The 24526-nt window shown below is 55.9% G+C and overlaps 1 protein-coding gene across 1 annotated transcript in view; it reads right to left on the bottom strand.

Moving 5' to 3' along the window:
• Positions 1–8264, bottom strand: part of LOC138351165 (uncharacterized) — a 28986-nt gene extending 20722 nt beyond the window's left edge. The window contains exon 1 of the mRNA XM_069302804.1: positions 6728–8264. Within this exon, the coding sequence (XP_069158905.1) occupies positions 6728–8264 (1537 nt within the window). The remainder of the gene's footprint in view (positions 1–6727) is intronic.
• Between the last annotated feature and the right edge of the window lie 16262 nt (positions 8265–24526).

The raw sequence follows: 24526 nt of genomic DNA, 5'->3' as shown, positions 1-24526 counted from the left end.
TGAGGGTCGTGGAGGGGGGGTGAGGGGTCGTGGAGGGGGAGGAGGGTGAGGGTCGTGGAAGGGGAGGAGGGTGAGGTTCGTGGAGGGGGAGGAGGGTGAGGGTCGTGGAGGGGCAGGAGGGTGAGGGTCGTGGAGGGGGGGTGAGGGTCGTGGAGGGGGAGGAGGGTGAGGGTCGTGGAAGGGGAGGAGGGTGAGGGTCGTGGAGAGGGAGGAGGGTGAGGGTCGTGGAAGGGGAGGAGGGGTGAGGGTCGTGGAGGGGGAGGAGGGTGAGGGTCGTGGAAGGGAAGGAGGGTGAGGGTCGTGGAGGGGGAGGAGGGTGAGGGTCGTGGAGGGGGAGGAGGGTGAGGGTCGTGGAGGGGCAGGAGGGTGAGGGTCGTGGAGGGGCAGGAGGGTGAGGGTCGTGGAGGGGGAGGAGGGTGAGGGTCGTGGAGGGGGAGGAGGGTGAGGGTCGAGGAGGGGGAGGAGGGTGAGGGTCGTGGAGGGGGAGGAGGGTGAGGGTCGTGGAGGGGGAGGAGGGTGAGGGTCGTGGAGGGGGAGGAGGGTGAGGATCGTGGAGGGGGAGGAGGGTGAGGGTCGTGGAGGGGGAGGAGGGGGAGGGTCGTGAAGGGGCAGGAGGGTGAGGGTCGTGGAGGGGGAGGAGGGTGAGGGTCGTGGAGGGGGAGGAGGGTGAGGGTCGTGGAGGGGCAGGAGGGTGAGGGTCGTGGAGGGGGAGGAGGGAGAGGGTCGTGGAGGGGGAGGAGGGTGAGGGTCGTGAAGGGGCAGGAGGGTGAGGGTCGTGGAGGGGGAGGAGGGTGAGGGTCGTGAAGGGGCAGGAGGGTGAGGGTCGTGGACGGGGAGGAGGGTGAGGGTCGTGAAGGGACAGGAGGGTGAGGGTCGTGGAGGGGGAGGAGGGTGAGGGTCGTGGAGGGGCAGGAGGGTGAGGGTCGTGGAGGGGGAGGAGGGAGAGGGTCGTGGAGGGGGAGGAGGGTGAGGGTCGTGAAGGGGCAGGAGGGTGAGGGTCGTGGAGGGGGAGGAGGGTGAGGGTCGTGAAGGGGCAGGAGGGTGAGGGTCGTGGACGGGGAGGAGGGTGAGGGTCGTGAAGGGACAGGAGGGTGAGGGTCGTGGAGGGGGAGGAGGGTGAGGGTCGTGAAGCGGCAGGAGGGTGAGGGTCGTGGAGGGGGAGGAGGGTGAGGGTCGTGGATGGGGAGGAGGATGAGGGTCGTGGAGGGGCAGGAGGGTGAGGGTCGTGGAGGGGGAGGAGGGTGAGGGTCGTGGAGGGGCAGGAGGGTGAGGGTCGTGGAGGGGGAGGAGGGTGAGGGTCGTGAAGGGGCAGGAGGGTGAGGGTCGTGGAGGGGCAGGAGTATGAGGGTCGTGGAGGGAGAGGAGGGTGAGGGTCGAGGAGGGTGAGGGTCGTGGAGGAGGGGAGGGAGGGTCGTGGAGGGGCAGGGGGGAGGTTCGTGGAGGGGGAGGAGTGTGAGGGTCGAGGAGGGGGAGGAGGGTGAGGGTCGTGGAGGGGCAGGAGGGTGAGGGTCGTGGTGGGGGGGAGGAGGGTGAGGGTCGTGGAGGGGGAGGAGGTTGAGGGTCGTGGAGGGGGAGGAGTGTGAGGGTCGTGGAGAGGGAGGAGGGTGAGGGTCGTGAAGGGGCAGGAGGGTGAGGGTCGTGGAGAGGGAGGAGGGTGAGGGTCGTGGAAGGGGTGAAGGGTGAGGGTCGTGGAGGGGGAGGAGGGTGAGGGTCGTGGAGGGGCAGGAGGGTGAGAGTCGTGGAGGGGCAGGAGGGTGAGGGTCGTGGAGGGGGGGTGAGGGTCGTGGAGGGGGAGGAGGGTGAATGTCGTAGAAGGGGAGGAGGGGGTGAGGGTCGTGGAAGGGGAGGAGGGGTGAGGGTCGTGGAGGGGGAGGAGGGTGAGGGTCGTGGAGGGGCAGGAGGGTGAGGGTCGTGGAGGTGGAGGAGGGAGAAGGTCGCGGAGAGGCAGGAGGGTGAGGGTCGTGGAGGGGCAGGAGGGTGAGGGTCGTGGAGGGGGGGTGAGGGTCGTGGAGGGGGAGGAGGGTGATGGTCGTGGAAGGGGAGGAGGGGTGAGGGTCGTGGAAGGGGAGGAGGGGTGAGGGTCGTGGAGGGGGAGGAGGGTGAGGGTCGTGGAGGGGGAGGAGGGTAAGGGTCGTGGAGGGGCAGGAGGGTGAGGGTCGTGGAGGGGGAGGAGGGTGAGGGTCGTGGAAGGGGAGGAGGGTGAGGGTCGTAGAGGGGCAGGAGGGTGAGGGTCGTGGAGGGGGGGGGTGAGGGTCGTGGAGAGGGAGGAGGGTGAGGGTCGTGGAAGGGGAGGAGGGGTGAGGGTCGTGGAAGGGGAGGAGGGGCGAGGGTCGTTAGGGGGAGGAGGGTGAGGGTCGTGGAGAGTCAGGAGGGTGAGGGTCGTAGGGGGAGAGGAGGGTGAGAGTCGTGGAGTGGCAGGGGGGTGAGGGTCGTGGAGGGGCAGGAGGGTGAGGGTCGTGGAGGGGCAGGAGGGTGAGGGTCGTGGAGGGGGAGGAGGGTGAGGGTCGTGGAAGGGAAGGAGGGTGAGGGTCGTGGAGGGGGAGGAGGGTGAGGGTCGTGGAGGGGGAGGAGGGTGAGGGTCGTGGAGGGGCAGGAGGGTGAGGGTCGTGGAGGGGCAGGAGGGTGAGGGTCGTGGAGGGGGAGGAGGGTGAGGGTCGTGGAGGGGGAGGAGGGTGAGGGTCGAGGAGGGGGAGGAGGGTGAGGGTCGTGGAGGGGGAGGAGGGTGAGGGTCGTGGAGGGGGAGGAGGGTGAGGGTCGTGGAGGGGGAGGAGGGTGAGGATCGTGGAGGGGGAGGAGGGTGAGGGTCGTGGAGGGGGAGGAGGGGGAGGGTCGTGAAGGGGCAGGAGGGTGAGGGTCGTGGAGGGGGAGGAGGGTGAGGGTCGTGGAGGGGGAGGAGGGTGAGGGTCGTGGAGGGGCAGGAGGGTGAGGGTCGTGGAGGGGGAGGAGGGAGAGGGTCGTGGAGGGGGAGGAGGGTGAGGGTCGTGAAGGGGCAGGAGGGTGAGGGTCGTGGAGGGGGAGGAGGGTGAGGGTCGTGAAGGGGCAGGAGGGTGAGGGTCGTGGACGGGGAGGAGGGTGAGGGTCGTGAAGGGACAGGAGGGTGAGGGTCGTGGAGGGGGAGGAGGGTGAGGGTCGTGGAGGGGCAGGAGGGTGAGGGTCGTGGAGGGGGAGGAGGGAGAGGGTCGTGGAGGGGGAGGAGGGTGAGGGTCGTGAAGGGGCAGGAGGGTGAGGGTCGTGGAGGGGGAGGAGGGTGAGGGTCGTGAAGGGGCAGGAGGGTGAGGGTCGTGGACGGGGAGGAGGGTGAGGGTCGTGAAGGGACAGGAGGGTAAGGGTCGTGGAGGGGGAGGAGGGTGAGGGTCGTGAAGCGGCAGGAGGGTGAGGGTCGTGGAGGGGGAGGAGGGTGAGGGTCGTGGATGGGGAGGAGGATGAGGGTCGTGGAGGGGCAGGAGGGTGAGGGTCGTGGAGGGGGAGGAGGGTGAGGGTCGTGGAGGGGCAGGAGGGTGAGGGTCGTGGAGGGGGAGGAGGGTGAGGGTCGTGAAGGGGCAGGAGGGTGAGGGTCGTGGAGGGGCAGGAGTATGAGGGTCGTGGAGGGAGAGGAGGGTAAGGGTCGAGGAGGGTGAGGGTCGTGGAGGAGGGGAGGGAGGGTCGTGGAGGGGCAGGGGGGAGGTTCGTGGAGGGGGAGGAGTGTGAGGGTCGAGGAGGGGGAGGAGGGTGAGGGTCGTGGAGGGGCAGGAGGGTGAGGGTCGTGGTGGGGGGGAGGAGGGTGAGGGTCGTGGAGGGGGAGGAGGTTGAGGGTCGTGGAGGGGGAGGAGTGTGAGGGTCGTGGAGAGGGAGGAGGGTGAGGGTCGTGAAGGGGCAGGAGGGTGAGGGTCGTGGAGAGGGAGGAGGGTGAGGGTCGTGGAAGGGGTGAAGGGTGAGGGTCGTGGAGGGGGAGGAGGGTGAGGGTCGTGGAGGGGGAGGAGGGTGAGAGTCGTGGAGGGGCAGGAGGGTGAGGGTCGTGGAGGGGGGGGTGAGGGTCGTGGAGGGGGAGGAGGGTGAATGTCGTGGAAGGGGAGGAGGGGGTGAGGGTCGTGGAAGGGGAGGAGGGGTGAGTGTCGTGGAGGGGGAGGAGGGTGAGGGTCGTGGAGGGGCAGGAGGGTGAGGGTCGTGGAGGTGGAGGAGGGAGAAGGTCGCGGAGGGGCAGGAGGGTGAGGGTCGTGGAGGGGGGGTGAGGGTCGTGGAGGGGGAGGAGGGTGATGGTCGTGGAAGGGGAGGAGGGGTGAGGGTCGTGGAAGGGGAGGAGGGGTGAGGGTCGTGGAGGGGGAGGAGGGTGAGGGTCGTGGAGGGGGAGGAGGGTAAGGGTCGTGGAGGGGCAGGAGGGTGAGGGTCGTGGAGGGGGAGGAGGGTGAGGGTCGTGGAAGGGGAGGAGGGTGAGGGTCGTAGAGGGGCAGGAGGGTGAGGGTCGTGGAGGGGGGGGGGTGAGGGTCGTGGAGAGGGAGGAGGGTGAGGGTCGTGGAAGGGGAGGAGGGGTGAGGGTCGTGGAAGGGGAGGAGGGGCGAGGGTCGTTAGGGGGAGGAGGGTGAGGGTCGTGGAGAGTCAGGAGGGTGAGGGTCGTAGGGGGAGAGGAGGGTGAGAGTCGTGGAGTGGCAGGGGGGTGAGGGTCGTGGAGGGGCAGGAGGGTGAGGGTCGTGGAGGGGCAGGAGGGTGAGGGTCGTGGAGGGGGAGGAGGGTGAGGGTCGTGGAGGGGGAGGAGGGTGAGGGTCGTGGAGGGGGAGGAGGGTGAGGGTCGTGGAGGGGGAGGAGGGTGAGGGTCGTGGAGGGGGAGAAGGGTGAGGGTCGTGGAGGGGTAGAAGGGTGAGGGTCGTGGAGGGGGAGGAGGGTGAGGGTCGTGGTGGGACAGGAGGGGTGAGGGTCGTGTAGGGGCAGGAGGGGTGAGGGTCGTGGAGGGGGAGGAGGGTGAGGGTCGTGGAGGAGGGGTGAGGGTCGTGGGGGAAAGGAGGGTGAAGGTCGTGGAGGAGGGTGAGGGTCGTGGAGGAGGGAGAGGGTCGTGGAGGGGGAGGAGGGGGAGGAGGGGGAGGAGGGGGAGGAGGGGGAGGAGGGGTGAGGGTCGTGGAGGGGGAGGAGGGGTGAGGGTCGTGGGGGGAAGGAGGGTGAGGGTCGTGGAGGGGCAGGAGGGTGAGGGTCGTGGAGGGGGAGGAGGGTGAGGGTCGTGGAGGGGCAGGAGGGTGCGGATCGTGGAGGGGGAGGAGGGGTGAGGGTCGTGGAGGAGGGGTGAGGGTCGTGGGGGGAAGAAGGGTGAGGGGTCGTGGGGGAGGGTGAGGGGGGTGAGATTCGAGGAGGGGCAGGAGGGGTGAGGGTAGTGAAGGGGGAGGAGGGGTGAGGATCGTGGAGGGGCAGGAGGGGTGAGGGTCGTGGGGGGGAGGAGGGGTGAGGGTCGTGGAGGAGCAGGAGGGGTGAGGGTCGTGGGGGGGAGGAGGAGTGAGGGTCGTGGGGGGGAGGAGGGTGAGGGTCGTGGAGGGGCAGGAGGGATGAGGGTCGTGGAGGGGGAGGAGGGGTGAGGGTCGTGGAGGGGGAGGGGGTGAGGGTCGTGGAGGGGCAGGAGAGTGAGGGTCGTGGAGGGGTAGAAGGGGTGAGGGTCGTGGAGGGGGAGGAGGGTGAGGGTCGTGGAGGAGAAGTGAGGGTCATGGGGGGGAGGAGGGGTGAGGGTCGTGGAGGGCAGGAGGGTGAGGGTCGTGGGGGGGAGGAGGGGTGAGGGTCGTGGGGGGGAGGAGGGTGAGGGTCGTGGAGGAGAGGTGAGGGTCGTGGAGGGGCAGGAGGGGTGAGGGTCGTGGGGGGGGGAGGGGTGAGGGTCGTGGAGGGGAAGGAGGGGTGAGGGTCGTGGAGGGGCAGGAGGGGTGAGGGTCGTGGAGGGGCAGGAGGGGTGAGGGTCGTGGAGGCCCCTCGAGGCGGGGGACGGCCGGAGATGATGGAGGTATAGTCCCATAAAGGTCGACAAGCCGGTTATGCGAGGCCGGTTAAGCGAGGCTCTGATAAACCGGATCCTTAAATATAACCGGTGCTTCTCGCTCCTCGGACGCCCACACACGATATTACACGTTAACTAGTTTATGTTACCTTGTGTTCAGGTGGTGTGGAGGCGTGTGGGGGCATGTGTGGGCGTGTGGGGGCGTGTGTGGGCGTGTGGAGGTGTGTGGAGGCGTGTGGAGGCGTGTGGGGGCATGTGGAGGCGTGTGGGGGCATGTGTGGGCGTGTGGGGGCGTGTGTGGGCGTGTGGGGGCGTGTGGAGGTGTGTGGAGGCGTGTGGAGGCGTGTGGGGGCGTGTGGGGGCGTGTGGGGGCATGTGTGGGCGTGTGGGGGCGTGTGTGAGCGTGTGGGGGCGTGTGGAGGTGTGTGGAGGCGTGTGGAGGCGTGTGGGGGCGTGTGGGGGCGTGTGGAGGCGTGTGGGGGGGTGTGGGGGCGTGTGGGGGCGTGTACTCACTTAATTGTACTCACCTAATTGTGCTTGCGGTGGTTGAGCTTTGGCTCTTTGGTCCCGCCTCTCAACCGTCAATCAACTGATGTATAGATTCCTGAGCCTACTGAGCTCTATCATATCTACATTTGAAACTGTGTATGGAGTCAGCCTCCACCACATCACTGCCTAGTGCATTCCATTTACTAACTACTCTGACGCTGAAAAAGTTCTTTCTAACGTCTCTGTGGCTCATTTGGGTACTCAGCTTCCACCTGTGTCCCTTTGTTCGCGTCCCACCAGTGTTGAATAGTTCATCCTTGTTTATGGAGGCGTGTGGGGGCGTGTGGGGGCGTGTGGAGGCATGTGGGGGCGTGTGGAGGCGTGTGGAGGCATGTGGAGGCGTGCGGGGGCGTGTGGGGGCGTGTGGGGGCGTGTTGGGGCATGTGGGGGCGTGTGGAGGCGTGCGTGGGCGTGTGGAGGCGTGTGGGGGCGTGTGGGAACGTATGGGGCGTGTGGGGGCGTGTGGAGGCGTGTGGGGGCGTGTGGAGGCGTGTGGAGGCGTGTGGGGGCGTGTGGAGGCGTGTGGAGGCGTGTGGGGGCGTGTGGGGGCGTGTGGAGGCTTGTGGGGACGTGTGGAGGCGTGTTGGGGCTTGTGGAGGCGTGTGGAGACGTATGGAAGCGTGTGAAGGCGTGTAGGGGCGTGTGGAGGCGTGTGGGCGCGTGTGGAGGCGTGTGGGGGCGTGTGGAGCCGTGTGGGGGCGTGTGGAGCCGTGTGGGGGCGTGTGGAGGCGTGTGGGGGCGTGTAGATGCGTGTGGAGGCGTGTGGGGGCGTGTGGAGGTGTGTGGAGGTGTGTGGAGGCGTGTGGGGGCGTGTGGAGGCGTGTGGGGGGTGTGGATGCGTGTGGAGGCGTGTGGGGGGCGTGTGGAGGCGTGTGGAGGCGTGTGGAGGCATGTGGGGGCGTGTGGAGGCGTGTGGAGGCCTGTGGGGGCGTGTGGAGGCGTGTGGGGACGTGTGGAGGCGTGTGGAATCGTGTGGAGGCGTGTGGGGGCGTGTGGAGGCGTGTGGGGACGTGTAGAGGCGTGTGGGGGCGTGTGGAGGCGTGTGGGGGCGTGTTGGGGCGTGGGAGGCGTGTTGGGGCGTGTGGAAGCGTGTATGGGTGGTGTGGAAGCGTGTGGAGGCGTGTGGAGGCGTGTGAGGGCGTGTGGGGGCGTGTGGGGGCGTGTTAGGGCGTGTGGGGGCGTGTGGGGGCGTGTGGGGGCGTGTTAGGGCCTGTGGAAGCGTGTGGGGGCGTGTGGGGGCGTGTGGGGGCGTGTGGGGGCGTGTGGAGGCGTTTGGAGGCATGTGGGGGCGTGTGGAGGCGTGTGGGGGCGTGTGGAGGCGTGTGGGGGCGTGATGAGGCCTGTGGGGGCATGTGGGGGCGTTTTGGGGAGTGTGGGTGCGTGTGGAGGCCTGTGGGGGTGTGTGAAGGCCAGTGAGGGCGTGTGGAGGCCTGTGGGGGCGTGTGGAGGGCGTGTGGGGGGCGTGTGGGGGGCGTGTGGAGGCCTGTGGGGGCGTGTGGAAGCCTGTGGGAGCGTGTGGATGCCTGTAGGGGCGTGTGGGGGCGTGTGGGGGCGTGTAGATGCGTGTGGAGGCGTGTGGGGGCGTGTGGAGGTGTGTGGAGGTGTGTGGAAGCGTGTGGGGGCGTGTGGAGGCGTGTGGGGGGTGTGGATGCCTGTGGAGGCGTGTGGAGGCATGTGGGGGCGTGTGGAGGCGTGTGGAGGCATGTGGGGGCGTGTGGAGGCGTGTGGAGGCCTGTGGGGGCGTGTGGAGGCGTGTGGAGGCGTGTGGAGGCATGTGGGGGCGTGTGGAAACGTGTGGAGGCCTGTGGGGCGTGTGGAGGCGTGTGGAGGCGTGTGGGGACGTGTGGAGGCGTGTGGAATCGTGTGGAGGCGTGTTGGGGCGTGTGGGGGCGTGTGGAGGCGCGTGGGGGTCGTGTAGAGGCGTGTGGGGGCGTGTGGAGGCGTGTGGGGGCGTGTTGGGGCGTGGGGGGCGTGTTGGGGCGTGTGGAAGCGTGTATGGGCGTGTGGGGGCGTGTGGAGGCGTGTGGAGGCGTGTGAGGGCGTGTGGGGGCGTGTGGGTGCGTGTTAGGGCGTGTGGAGGCGTGTGGGGGCGTGTGGGGGCGTGTGGAGGCGTTTGGAGGCGTGTGGAGGCGTGTGGGGGCGTGTGGAGGCGTGTGGGGGCGTGTGGGGGCGTGTGGAGGCGTGTGGGGGCTGGTGGGGGCGTGTGGGGGCGTGTGGGGGCGTGTGGGGGCGTGTTTAGGCGTGTGGGGGCGTGTGGGGGCGTGTTTAGGCGTGTGGGGGCGTGTGGGGGCGAGTGGGGGCGTGTGGGGGCGGCGTGTGGGGGCGTGTGGAGGCGTGTGAAGGCCTGTGGGGGCGTGATGTGGCCTGTGGGGGCGTGTGGGGGCGTTTTGGGGAGTGTGGGGCGTGTGGAGGCGTGTGGTGGCGTGTGGAGGCCTGTGGGGGTGTGTGAAGGCCAGTGGGGGCGTGTGGGGGCGTGTGGAGGCGTGTGGGGGCGTGTGGGGGGCGTTTTGGGGGGCGTGTGGGGGCGTGTGGGGGGCGTGTGGGGGGCGTGTGGGGGCGTGTGGGGGCGTGTGGAGGCCTGTGGGGGCGTGTGGAGGCCTGTGGGGGCGTGTGGAGGCGTGTGGGGGCGTGTGGAGGCGTGTGGGGGCGTGTGGGGGCGTGTGGGGGCAACACACAGACTACGGTGCAGGGAGATGACGTCACCAGCACAGATTACGGTGCTGGGAGATGACGTCAGTAGAGGAAAGTGCGACTATGTCCGTGCGTTTTGCTTTTGTCAACGCAAGGGCATAGTCGCAAGTGTGTTTAAATATTTTGAACGGTGCACGGCGTGTTTAGGCGTATGGGGGCGTGTGGGGGCGAGTGGGGGCGTGAGAGGGCGGCGTGTGGGGGCGAGTGTAGGCGTGTGGGGGCGGCGTGTGGGGGCGTGTGGAGGCGTGTGGGGGCGTGTGGGAGCGTGTGGGGGCGAGTGTAGGCGTGTGGGGGGCGTGTGGGGGCGTGTGAAGGCCTGACATCAGGGGTGTTTTCAATTCTTTTCCAACGTACGGTCTTTTTCAACTTTTTATCGTACCTTTTCGATAGACATGATATGAAACCCTCTTAGTTGTAGGTTAGGATATGAAAAATTAGGTTAAGGTAATTGTTTAGATATAGTGAATCATATCCCTTTCTGAAAAAATATAATTTAAAATATAAGTTCAGTAGAACTTCTGGTTGCAATTCTGGTGACCATGTCATAGCTCAGTCGATTAAGGCAGCGTCTGGGATGCTCTCGGATGTAGGTTCGAATCTTCATCACGGCCCTTGTGGATTTGTTCATTTAATGTAAAATGGAGTTCAGATCTAGGTATATAAGGTTAGTTTATGGATGGTTGAGTTTATGTATGTGTTATAATCATTTTTGCGAATAATGTATTTATGCAAGTTTTGTTTTAATTCCTGAAGTGGGACTGATGCAACTGTATTTTTTGCACAACTTGTATATTTGTGTAAGTTCTGTATATGTTACCTGAAACAATTGATTTTCACGAGCGAGTGTGAAAGTGTATTTGGTTTGTGTGTCAATGTGTGGGTATTTTGTGAAAATTATGTGTATGTAATTGTATAATTTTAGTGAAAGTGCATTTTTGATGACATGAGTGTATAAGTAATTTGCTATATTTGTATATTTGTGCAAATACCATACTTTATGTAAATGTTATACTCTGAGGGTATCTGAAACATTTGTGAAAATGGTATATTTTTGTGTGCAACTGGCATAATTTGCCTATAAATGGCATAATTTGCCTATAAATGGCATATTTTTGCCTATAAATGGCATATTTTTGCCTATAAATGGCATATTTTTGCCTATAAATGGCATATTTTTGTGTGTAAATGATATATTTTGTGTGTAAATGATATATTTTGTGTGTAAATGATATATTTTGTGTGTAAATGACAAATTTTTCTTTGTAAATGACATTTCTTCGAGTAAATGATATATTTTGTGTGTAAATGATATATTTTGCATATAAATTTTATATTTTACGTGTAAATATATATTTGTGCATAAATTATATATTACGTGTAAATGTTGTATTATCTACATAAATGGCATATTTGTGTGGAAATGTTATCCTTTGGGCATTTGTATTTTTAAATGATAAATGTGACTATAACTCTTAATATATAACTAAAGAAGGACAAGTAAAACTAGAATAGGCTAGGATTGGACAGGATAGGTGTGGTTAGAAGTGGATAGATGAAATTTGGTCTGGGTTAGATTAGGATAAGATAGGTTAGGATAGGATAGGATAAGATAGGGTATGACTAGGATAGGTTAGTTAATTTGGGGTAGGTTTAGATAGCTTAGCTTGGGTGCTGTACAGGATTAGGATAGGTTAGTTTAGGGATAGTTTAGACTAGAATAGGTTAGGATAGTTTTTTGGCTATGATAGTTAAGGGTCTGATAGGGTATGGGAAGGTTTTGGTTAGATTAGATTGGGGCAGGATAGGATTTGGATAGGATAGTGTAGGGATAGTTTAAACTAGGACAGGTTAGGTTATGATAGATTATGTAAGTTTTTGGCTAGGATAGGTAAGGATCTGATGGGGTATGGGAAGGTTTCTGAATAGATTGGATTGGGGCAGGGCAGGATTAGGATAGGATAGTGTACGGTTAGTTTAGACTAGAATAGGTTTAGGTTAGGTTGGGGATAGTTGGTCTAGCTAATTTCTGAATAATAATAATAATAATAATAATAATAATAATAATAATAATAATAATAATAATATTATTATTATTATTATTATTATTATTATTATTATGATAATTTTTAAACATTAAATATATTACATAAATAATTAAGATGCCAAGGCATCATTGCTTGTGACGTCACCCACCGCTGAAATGTCTGGGTGCTGTGACATCGTCACACATCTGGGGTAATGTGAGGCAAAAATACTCCCTTACTGGAACCACTTGTGACGTCATGGGCAGCTAAAGCAACCTACCCCATTGGTGGAGCAGACCCCATTGGTGGAGCAGACCCCAATGGTGGAGCAGACCCCATTGGCGGAGCAAACCCCATTGGTGGAGCAGACCCCATTGGTGGAGCAGACCCCATTGGCAGAGCAGACCCCATTGGCGGAGCAAACCCCATTGGTGGAGCAGACCCCATTGGCGGAGCAGACCCCATTGGTGGAGCAGACCCCATTGGTGGAGCAGACCCCATTGGTGGAGCAGACCCCATTGGTGGAGCAGACCTCATTGTGGATGATGACGTTTTTATTCAGGTTATGAGAACATAAGAATAAAAGTAACTGCAGAAGGCCTATTTTACCCATACGAGGCAGTTACTATTTATATCTACCCAAATCTCATTCATATATATGTGCACTAAATGAGTATTTTGATTGGGTATAAATGGGTATATGCTACGGTGAGGAGTGTGTGTGGGGGGGGGGTATGTTCTTGAGCGATAATGAGGCGTACACGGGAGTGGCAGTGTGGGGGGGGGGGGGGGTATGTTCTTGAGCGATAATGAGGCGTACACGGGAGTGGCAGTGGGGGGGGGGGGGTATGTTCTTGAGCGATAATGAGGCGTACACGGGATTGGCAGTGGGGGGGGGGGATGTTCTTGAGCGATAATGAGGCGTACACGGGAGTGGCAGTGGGGGGGGGGGGTATGTTCTTGAGCGATAATGAGACGTACACGGGAGTGGCAGTGGGGGGGGGATGTTCTTGAGCGATAATGAGGCGTACACGGGAGTGGCAGTGGGGGGGGGGATGTTCTTGAGCGATAATGAGGCGTACACGGGAGTGGCAGTGGGGGGGGGGGGATGTTCTTGAGCGATAATGAGGCGTACACGGGAGTGGCAGTGGGGGGGGATGTTCTTGAGCGATAATGAGGCGTACACGGGAGTGGCAGTGGGGGGGGGGGTATGTTCTTGAGCGATAATGAGGCGTACACGGGAGTGGCAGTGGGGGGGGGGGAACGAACGTAACTATCAGGAGAAAGCGCTAAGCCATTACGATTATATAGCAATGGAAAGGATCAGGATATGGATTAGGGACGGGACGGGGATGGTGCTCAACCACTTGGACGGTCGGGGATTGAACGCCGACCTGCATGAAGCGAGACTGTCGCTACCGTCCATCCCAAGTGGACAATGGGGGGGGGGGGGGGGGGAGGAATAAATAAAAATGTTATAGCTTCTTTTTTATATTTTTATATAATAACAAATATTCACATGGAGTTGTAGACTACAACTGGAGGTCCAATAGTGTTCCCAGGTCTGGGTCTGGGTCTGGGTCTGGGTCTGGGTCTGGGTCTGGGTCTGGGTCTGGGTCTGGGTCTGGGTCTGGGCCTGGGTCTGGGTCTGGGTCTGGGTCTGGGCCTGGGTCTGGGTCTGGGTCTGGGTCTGGGCCTGGGTCTGGGTCTGGGTCTGGGTCTGGCGAATGGCAGATTGTGGACTTCATTTTATTTCCTCTGCTCGATAAATGATCTTTGAAGAAAGATTAACAAAGCTTAAATTGCTAAGCTTTACTAAGAATTAGGGAGTGACATGATAGAGGTGTGCAAGTGGATGAATGGACACAGGGGAAATTAATAGGTTATTAAAAGTATCAACACGAGACAGAACTCGAAACTTTGGGTATAAATTGAATAAGTTTAGATTTCGGAAAAGACCTGGGTAAATACTAGTATGGTAACAAAGTTTAACGCTGATGCAAGTGAGATACATGTTAGTTCATGCTGTGTTTGCTCTCCTTGTTTCATTCGAATGGGAGATAGTGAATTTCATCTATTTCTATGCTCAATAAATGATCCTTGGCTGACCACTATAAATACAAAGCTTCCAGATAAGTAAAGGGGACAAATAGGTCCCTTTGAATATTAATGGAGCAGCATTATTGACGTGAATAAATAAAGATGAAAAGGAGGTATTAATCTAATAGGGAATAACACACAGAAATCACAATAGTGCGATGCATCAAATGAACATTTGATGCATCATGCTATTATGATTTCTGTGTGTAATGAAGTAAGGGTGGAGAGGAAGAACGGCCTATTGACATATATAGCTCGAGTGGATGGGGGAGTTGTGTAAAACCCTGGTTTGTGTTTTGGAGAGGCTACAGGATCCTAGTAAGTTCAGTAGACCTTCTGGTTTTAACTCTTTTACCATGTCGTAGCTCAGTTGATTAAGGCAGCGTCTGGGATACTCTTGGATGTAGGTTCGAATCCTCGTCATGGCCCCTGTGGATTTGTTAATAGGGAATAGATGTACTGCAGTTCATCTAATCGCGGCAGTTGATGTTTTGGGGAACATAGACTGAAGCAAATAAGAGATCCTGTATGAGACCCCATACAAAGGCGATTCAGCAATTTCAATATCTAATGTTAAATATTCCGTCTTGGCTAGAAAATGATCTTTAAAAAATGGAAAACAATAAGAAGAATGGGCCTGAATACGCTATTACTGAAAACTGGCTTATTATGGGAAGATTATGATGACGTAATTGTACATTAGGCTTAACGGCAGGCGGCCTTTTAATCCCCCCTTGCCATAAATATTGAAAATGGGAATAAATACACCATAACAGAAATGGACTTATTCAGGAAAGATGAAGATTGACTGACGTCATTGACCATTAGTGATGTCTGTGCAGGGTCACCGAGGTAACAAAATTTAGGTACGACGGGAGCCGGACTTTTATCCCCTTGAGCGAAATGGTTGGGACTAGGAGGGGAACCTTTACATTCCCATTGTACAAAACGAAATATGACAGAAGGAAGCAGTTGAGAAATGATACAAAAAAAAAAATGGAAAAGACCGTGCGTCAGAAAAAAAACTAAAAACATCCCCGCACCTATACCCGTGTGTCGAAAAAAGCAAAACGCACGGTCATAGGCGCACTTTCCACTACTGACGTCACCAACACACAGACTACGGTGCAGGGAGATGACGTCACCATCACAGACTACGGTGAGGGTGGAAGCTGAGGACACGTCGCCTGAGACACGGAGCTTATTAGCGGCAACAAGGCCAGTCTCGTGTCGTTATCCTTATGAGGTAATGAGGCATAATTAGCCAGCAAGTAAATGAGGCCGGAACGTGGAGCCCCATCCCGGTGGTGGGACACCCCCCCCCCTATCCCACACCTGAGTCAGCATCTCAGCAACCATCCCACACCTGGGTCAGCATCTCAGCAACCATCACACACCTGGGTCAGGATCCCACCGACCATCCCACACCTGGGTCAGCATCCAACCGACCATCCCACACCTGGGTCAGCATCCCACCGACCATCCCACACCTGGGTCAGCATCCAACCGACCATCCCACACCTGGGTCAGCATCCAACCGACCATCCCACACCTGGGTCAGCATCCCACCGACCATCCCACACCTGGGTCAGCATCCAACCGACCATCCCACACCTGGGTCAGCATCCAACCGACCATCCCACACCTGGGTCAGCATCCAACCGACCATCCCACACCTGGGTCAGCATCCAACCGTCCATCCCACACCTGGGTCAGCATCCCACCGACCATCCCACACCTGGGTCAGCATCCAACCGACCATCCCACACCTGGGTCAGCATCCCACCGACCATCCCACTCCTGGGTCAGCATCCTACCGACCATCCCACACCTGGGTCAGCATCCAACCGACCATCCCACACCTGGGTCAGCATCTCAGCAACCATCCCACACCTGGGTCAGCATCTCAGCAACCATCCCACACCTGGGTCAACATCTCAGCAACCATCCCACACCTGGGTCAGCATCTCAGCAACCATCCCACACCTGGGTCAGCATCCCACCGACCATCCCACACCTGGGTCAACATCCAACCGACCATCCCACACCTGGGTCAGCATCTCAGCAACCATCCCACACCTGGGTCAGCATCCCACCGACCATCCCACACCTGGGTCAGCATCCAACCGACCATCCCACACCTGGGTCAACATCCAACCGACCATCCCACACCTGGGTCAACATCTCAGCAACCATCCCACACCTGGGTCAGCATCTCAGCAACCATCCCACACCTGGGTCAGCATCCAACCGACCATCCCACACCTGGGTCAGCATCCAACCGACCATCCCACACCTGGGTCAGCATCCAACCGACCATCCCACACCTGGGTCAGCATTTCAGCAACCATCCCACACCTGGGTCAGCATCCAACCGACCATCCCACACCTGGGTCAGCATCTCAGCAACCATTCCACACCTGGGTCAGCATCCCACCGACCATCCCACACCTGGGTCAGCATCCCACCGACCATCCCACACCTAGGTCAGCATCTCAGCAACCATCACACACCTGGGTCAGCATCTCAGCAACCATCCCACACCTGGGTCAGCATCCCACCGACCATCCCACACCTGGGTCAGCATCCCACCGACCATCCCACACCTGGGACAGCATCTCAGCAACCATCCCACACCTGGGTCAGCATCTCAGCAACCATCCCACACCTGGGTCAGCATCTCAGCAACCATCCCACACCTAGGTCAGCATCTCAGCAACCATCCCACACCTGGGTCAGCATCCCACCGACCATCCCACACCTGGGTCAGCATCTCAGCAACCATCCCACACCTGGGTCAGCATCTCAGCAACCATTCCACACCTGGGTCAGCATCTTACCAACCATCCCACACCTGGGACAGCATCTCAGCAACCATCCCACACCTGGGTCAGCATCTCAGCAACCATCCCACACCTGGGTCAGCATCTCAGCAACCATCCCACACCTAGGTCAGCATCTCAGCAACCATCCCACACCTGGGTCAGCATCCCACCGACCATCCCACACCTGGGTCAGCATCTCAGCAACCATCCCACACCTGGGTCAGCATCTCAGCAACCATTCCACACCTGGGTCAGCATCTTACCAACCATCCCACACCTGGGACAGCATCTCAGCAACCATCCCACACCTGGGTCAGCATCTCAGCAACCATCCCACACCTAGGTCAGCATCTCAGCAACCATCACACACCTGGGTCAGCATCCCACCGACCATCCCACTCCTGGGTCAGCATCCTACCGACCATCCCACACCTGAGTCAGCATCTCAGCAACCATCCCACACCTGGGTCAGCATCTCAGCAACCATTCCACACCTGGGTCAGCATCTTACCAACCATCCCACACCTGGGTCAGCATCTTACCAACCATCCCACACCTGGGTCAGCATCCCACCGACCATCCCACACCTGGGTCAGCATCTCAGCAACCATCCCACACCTGGGTCAGCATCTCAGCAACCATCCCACACCTGGGTCAACATCTTACCAACCATCCCACACCTGGGTCAGCATCTTACCAACCATCCCACACCTGGGTCAGCATCTTACCAACCATCCCACACCTGGGTCAGCATCTTACCAACCATCCCACACCTGGGTCAGCATCTTACCAACCATCCCACACCTGGGTCAGCATCTTACCAACCATCCCACACCTGGGTCAGCATCCCACCGACCATTCCACACCTGGGTCAGCATCTCATCCCACGCCTCCCTGCCCCTCCGGATGCTGAGCTCTCGTTAATGAGATTAAATGAATTCCTGCTCCGAGGAGAGAAAATGAGGGCGCATCTTGCTGGCAAGACTTCAAAAGGAATTTCTTCATCCTTCACAGGTCTGTAATGATGTATAACCTGTGAGTATTATACATATGTATTTTGCATTTCTTTATCTTTTTCTTCACCTGTGCATCCACACCATCTTCCCCCCCCCCCCCACATCAATAGCGAGGTGATTTCCTGGTTTAATTGTTTAATTGGATCGTTAGTGACTCGTAATATATTTGAGGTGATTACAAATGTCGCTAGACATTTGTAATCACCTCAAATGTGTTACAATTACTAGATGTCACTGTGTTATGGTAACTGCCGAATCAGCAGTGAGATGATTTCGGGGCTTAGCGTCCCCGCGACCCGGTCGTCGACCAGACATCCTGGTTGGTGGACTGGTCAACCAGGCTATTGGACGAGGCTGGTCGCAGCCTGAGGTATGAGTCACAGCCTGGTTGTGATTTTATTTTGTTGACTATTACACATTGGGTTCTGTTGGTCAGGAAATTATAGATCCATCTGCCTATTTTTCCGGTAATTTGTTTTTAACGCATTTTATGTGCAATAACACCATGGTCACATTGTCAAAGGCTCTTGCGATATCTGTGTATATTACATCAGCGTTTTGTTTGTCTTCCATAGCATCTAATGCCATGTCATGGTGGTCCAGCAACTGCGACAGGCAAGAGCGCCCTGTTCTGAAACCATGTTGTCCGGGGTTATGGAGATGCTGTGATTCCATGTATTTTGTGATCTTACTTCTTAGCACTCTCTCAAAGATTTTTATGATATGTGATGTTAGCGCTATCGGTCTGTAATTGTTTGCCTCTGCCTTATTTCCTCCTTTATGGAGTGGTGCTATCTCTGCTGTTTTTAGTATGTCAGGGATAACGCCAGTATCTAGGCTTTGTCTCCACAGAATGTGGAGGGCCTGCGATAGTGGTTTTTTACAGTTCTTGATGAATATGGAGTTCCAAGAATCAGGGCCTTGTGTAGAGTGCATAGGCATACTGTCCATGACTTCCTTAATATCCAGTGGGGATAGGGTGACGTCTGATATATGATTTGATGTTGGTATCATATCCATGATGAATTCATTTGGGTTATCAATCTTCAGTGTGTTTAGTGGCTCGTTAAAAACAGAGTCGTACTCGTCCTCAGTAGCGTCCTCATTTCTTTGTTGTCATCGGTGAAAGTTCCATCTCCCTTTCGCAGGGGCCCAATACTAGATGTGGTTTTTTATCTTGATTTTGCAAAGGAGAAAAAATATTTCGGATTTCTCTATTTCACTGATGGCCTTTTGCTCTCTTTGCCTCTTCTGGGTCTTGTATGATTCTTGTAGCTTTAGTTCAATCGTTTCTATATCTCTACCTAACCTTCTTCGCCGTTCTTGAGATACGGTGCGACTCTCAAATTGTTCCGTGATTCGTTTTCTTCGCCTATATAGGAAACGACGTTGCCGTTCCAATCTGCATATCTTCCTCTTTTTTCTTGAGGGTATGCGGTTTGAACATATTTCTAGTGCTACTAAGCTTATTTTTTCCAGGCACTGCTACAGGTTTGCATTTTCTAGCTGTTCTTCCCAGCTTACTTCTGAGAGGTCTTGCTTTATTTGCTCCCAGCTTATCTGGGAGGGCTTAGGCCCAACACCAAGCCTCAAGCTTATCTCACAACACATGTCACTCTGCTCCCGTCACACAAACAAACTGACTATTGTCTAACATCCTTAGAAACTATGGTCTAAGAACACAAACCAACGGTCTGTTGTCTAACATCCTTGAGCATTGTGGTTTGAGAATGAGAACCAGTTGCCTAACAACGAGAGTCTTGTTGCCTAACAACGAGAGTCCTGTTGCCTAACAACGAGAGTCCTGTTGCCTAACAACGAGAGTCCTGTTGCCTAACAACGAGAGTCCTGTTGCCTAACAACGAGAGTCCTGTTGCCTAACAACGAGAGTCCTGTTGCCTAACAACGAGAGTCCTGTTGCCTAACAACGAGAGTCCTGTTGCCTAACAACGAGAGTCCTGTTGCCTAACAACGAGAGTCCTGTTGCCTAACAACGAGAGTCCTGTTGCCTAACAACGAGAGTCCTGTTGCCTAACAACGAGAGTCCTGTTGCCTAACAACGAGAGTCCTGTTGCCTAACAACGGGAGTCCTGTTGCCTAACAACGAGAGTCCTGTTGCCTAACAACGAGAGTCCTGTTGCCTAACAACGAGAGTCCTGTTGCCTAACAACGAGAGTCCTGTTGCCTAACAACGAGAGTCCTGTTGCCTAACAACGAGAGTCCTGTTGCCTAACAAGCCTACAGACAGCGACAGACAATAACTACTCGACAGTGACAAACAAGGCCAACGACTGTTAGTCTCTTGTATTAAACATTATGGAAAACAGTCGAGAAAGTGGGCAGTATTCTTAATAAATTCCGCTAGATCTATTATACATACAAAATATAGAATATGTTAAACCGAAAATTGGGCATATTAGGCCTAATATTGTTTATATTAGGCCTGAGAGAGGGTAGAGCAGTACATAGAGACAGTGAACACTGTACACTGTTCACTGTATACTATATACTGTATACTCTTCACTGTAGCAAATGATGATGGGACTCACGGTATCAAACTCACCGTAGCTACTATGAGTGTAAGGGAGAGGGAAGATGTTCACAGTCAGAGAACAGTAAGTATCCATGCTCCTAGTAGCCACTCCCCCAGTAACGTGTTCCGTTACTCATGCTCCTAGTAGCCACTCCCCCAGTAACGTGTTCCGTTACTCATGCTCCTAGTAGCCACTCCCCCAGTAACGTGTTCCGTTACTCATTGTTACGGTCACTATGGGCCAGTAACCGGGTTCTTGATGGTGTAACCTCTTTTGCTATATTCGACCCCAAGTCGGTAGTAAGCCTTCAAGAAACTGGCTGTATGAAGCAGTAGTGCAGTGCATGAATAAGGGCGGGGGAGGGGGGGGGAGGGGAGGATAAACAAGACAATTCCCTTCACCGATATATTCACACCTTCACCATTAAATATATATATATATATAAATAGTTTATTACTACACTTATATACAACTGCCTCTTTCACTCAGGGCACAACACAATGACAGTGTTCATCAAGCCCAAGAGAACTCACATCCCAAGTGTACGTTGTCCACTGGCAAACACTGGCGAGTCCACCTCCTACATGGGCCAGTCCGCCCCACACAGTATCACGATGTGTCTACACCTCTCCTTCGCTCTCCAGGTACTCACTGGCAGAGGGCTTCAGCAACACGCTGACAGGGGTACCAAACTACCATACACAGGGGTAGCGAACACCCTGGTAGAAGCCTCTAACAGCTTGCTAGCAGCACTTCACAAATCGACATCACTGTCTTTCTTAATCCTTAGAAGCCAATCCCGGGTACGTCGATCTTCAACAACACCGTATATCAGCAGCTAACCATACACTTCTCGGATCGTCAGACGCTTACGTAGTCTTCTCGCAGGACTGTTACGAACCCGGATCCAGCGTCCGAGCACGGAGCAGTGACGACCGCGCCATCTGTGGGTCAGCTCCCGAAACCCCCACCAAATGGACGACGACACCTGGTGAGGACAAGGTGTACCAGCCACAAGGGCCAGTTTCCAGTCCGGTTCAGCTCACAACACAGCCGCTGCTGACCTCTGGTGAGGTGGTGCTCAGACACCAGCGCCATCTATGGAGTGGATAGGTGGGCGTTTGTGTCTGAGCCTGTAAGTGAGGTGCCTTAGTGTGTCCCAGTTATTGATGACGTGTCTGCTTACAGAGTCGACCTGGGACTGCTGTGATGGACGTTGAGTCAGTCTACCCAAGGCAGCCGTCTCCATACCTTGTGCTTTGCTGCAGCAGCTGTGAAGTCGTCCCCCGGAAGAACACTGTGGTGTTACCCTGTCAGTGGAGTGGCAGTAGAAGGATTACCCGGGACCGACTGCTGGAGACGATTATCCACTGGGGTACTGAGGACAGGAGAGTGATTTGTGGTATCACACGAGGCTCCTGTCTAGGGCGTTACCCTTATATCGTTCGTGGAGTGGCCTGACCAGCCTTGCTGATCCGGAACCTGCCAGCAGCCCTGCTGGACTTGTGGTTGACGGCCTCCACGGCGGTGCCCCCAGTGGAACTGTGTTTTGGCTGGCCTGTGTCTGGGGTAGACTCAGCTTGGTCGAAGGATTCGTCAAGAGACCACGAAAGCACCGAGGATTCAGCACCGAGAGTCTGCATCCAGAGTCTTCAGCAGAAGACAATTGAGTATTTCCTCTGTACAGTGTTAATACCCCTCCCCCTGTGCACTCTTTTATATATTATTTATTTGGTGATGGTATATTATAGTCTTAAGTTCTTAACTTTCTTTCCCTTCCCCCTTTAAGTTTCTTGCGTCACGGATCTCATTCCTTGAAAGCCACTACTGGCTTGGGGTCGGATACAACTTCCTCTAACAACATCAGAGTAAGAACCCCGTTGCGTCCCGAGAGGGCCGTAACATAATTGGCATCCCCAGCGGGATCCGTCCCCTTGTTAAGTATGTTTGACAGGGGTGGTGAAGTGGCGTAATCCCTGTATATAATTCCCCCTGTGTGTGACGATTGTGACGTTATACGTCCTGTGCGGTGCTCAAGAGTGACTAAGTGCAATATTGTGCAGTGCGGTGCTCGCTGTGACTAAGCAATTAAGTGCAATATTGACTAGTGCGGTGCTCAGTGATTCAGTGCAATATTGTAGAGCGAAGGGTTCGCTGTGATTAAGTGCGATATTGCGTAGTGCGGTGCCCGAAGTGATTACGTGCAATATTGGCAAGTGCAGTGTTTGGTGCGATAAAGTGCAATATTGACGTAGAACTGTGCTCGGTGCGTTAAGTGTTAACGTGTAAGCGGTGTGTCAAGTGCTAGTTAAGTGTTCCATCGGTGACAATGGCAGAGAAAGCTACCATCGATGATCTGGACGATGTGCAGGCTTTTCTGAACAGAGAGGACTGTCTTGCCAGATTAAAATATCTGAGCAAACCAGAGCTTGTACTAGTGAGCGCCTACCTGGAGATCAAGATCCGTGCCAGTGATTCCCGTGTGGAGATGTTGTCCAAGGTTCACCGGCACTTGAAGGCAGAAGAGAAACAGGAAGGCGAGGCTCCTAGTACAAAGGAAGGTGAGGAAATAGCTTCCACGGAAAAGGAAGATAGAGGCAGCGACATTGACAGTGATGCAGGTGAGCTGAACATTAGCTTTCTTACAGTCAAAATGCGTGCCTTAGAGATAAATCGCGAGATAGAGTGGAAGAAGTTAGAATTAGAACGAGAATTAAAAGATAAAGAAGTGGAGATGAAAAATAAAGAAATGGAGATGAAAGAAAAGGAATTGGCGATGAGGCGTCTAGAATTAGAAGAGAAACGAGAAAGAGAAGAGAAACGAGAAAGGGAAGAACGAGAAAGAGAAGAGAAACGAGAAAGAGAAGAACGAGAAAGAGAAGAGAGACGAGAGAGAGAAGAACGAGAAAGAGAGAGAGAGAAGAGCGAGAAAGGGAAGAGAAACAGCGAGAGAGAGAAGAAAAAGAAAGACAGAGACAACATGAACTAGAAGTATTGCGATTAGGCGGTGGTCGGAGGCTAACAACGGACACCATCGGTTTCGATCCGGTAAGAAACATCAAAATGGTCCCCAAATTCAATGAGAGGGAAGTTTCGAAGTTCTTTGCAGCCTTCGAGAAAGTCGCTGCCTCTTTGGAGTGGCCAAGGGAGAATTGGGCCATCATGATACAGTCAGTCTTGACTGGGAAGGCCCAAATCGCCTACTCTACGTTATCCCTTGACGACTCCGGCGATTATGACAAGGTGAAGAAGGTTGTGCTCATGGAGTACCAATTGGTACCTGAGGCATACAGGCAGAAGTTCCGGAACCTGAAAAAGACCTCAGAGCACACTTTCACCGAATTCGCCACTATCAAGGAGCGACTTTTTCAGGAATGGTGTGCCTCTCGGAAGGTGGACACCAAAGAAGACCTCGAGCAGCTGATACTGCTAGAGGACTTCAAGGATTGTTTGTCTGGAGACCTGAAGACGTACTTAGAGGAACAGCAGGTAGAGACCTTGAGTGCGGCAGCCACCATGGCTGAAGAGTACATCCTGACTCATAGGCCGTCTGCTAAGTACGTCCCAAGGAATTACCAGCGCCGGTTTGACAGACCTCATGACGAAGAGGAAAGACCCGTCCCACAAAGTGCTAAGAAGACGCCCCCAAGTAGCCCTCGAAGAACAAGTCCTAGCAGTCCGAAACAACGGAGCCCGAGGAGGAATATGGTGTGCTGGACTTGTGGGCAGAAAGGGCATGTAGCTGCTATGTGCCGAGGCAGAAGAGGTGGTGGCGCACGTAGGGAAGTGATGATGATGAGCTGTGTTACACCACCAGCAGGAAACCAGTCGACGACGACACAGGAAGGATCAAGTTTGTTCGCCCCTCACACTTCAAGCGGGTATGTAACGAGTGATCATACTGGTAGATCTGTTGTAGTGCTCAAAGATAGTGGAGCAGCCCAGTCCCTGATCGTGAAGAACTGGTTACCCGAGCGAGTAAGTGTGGATGGGAGACAAAAGGTTGTCCTGGTTGGGTTTCCTAGGACGCAGTACATCGCCCCCTTAGTGACGGTACATCTCGACTCGCCTTACTTCAGCGGCACATGTGCGTTGGCAGTAGTCGATACCCTCCCTGTGGCTGGGATTGACGTGGTACTAGCCAACGACTTGGTGACAGATTGGAGCATCAATCTTCCCAAGGTCGCGGACGAGTCTACCGGAACAGCACGGTCTGAGGTAACAGGCAATGGTAATATCCAGGTAAAGGCAGACCCGGATTCAAACAGGTTTAATTTGTCCTCTCACCTGCAGATCAACAATATTCCAGCAGAGTCTCCTGATTCTCTCGACAAGGAACATGTGGTTACGATGGCAGAAGTACCTGAGCTAGAAGAGAGGCCTTGTGTGCAGGCACCCACGGATACCAACGAGTCTGGAGCGAAGGCGGATGTGTACTTGCGGTATGGCATTGTACAGCGTTCATTGAACCGGCCAGAGATTCCCCAGACGTCAGAGGTATGTGAGGTGTGTTCGAAAGGTCTAGTGCCCTCTTTGGTCCAAACCAGGCTAGTGGATATAGCTGGTTATGGACATGACAGGCTCGGGAAGCTTATCCCTCAATTGGCCCCATGTTTCTTAGCGATATTTTGTTTGATTCTCGTGTGTGTCCTCAGTAAGGATCAGTGGACGACCCGAAGGATGATGGCTCCCATGAACATCGTGAAGAGATCTCAGGGATTGGGGATTTGCACTGCAAGTGTTGCAGTTGAAGAAGGGACCTGGAAGGTGATGGTTGATACAGGAGGTACGAGAGATGATAATGTGAGTGACTGTTGCCGACAGGTTGACACCCCCCCGCGTGACT

Source organism: Procambarus clarkii, chromosome 48 (genome assembly GCF_040958095.1).
Source record: "Procambarus clarkii isolate CNS0578487 chromosome 48, FALCON_Pclarkii_2.0, whole genome shotgun sequence".
NCBI lineage: Eukaryota > Metazoa > Arthropoda > Malacostraca > Decapoda > Cambaridae > Procambarus > Procambarus clarkii.
The sequence above is the reverse complement of the archived record's forward strand: the minus strand, read 5'-3'. Positions and strand labels throughout refer to the sequence as shown.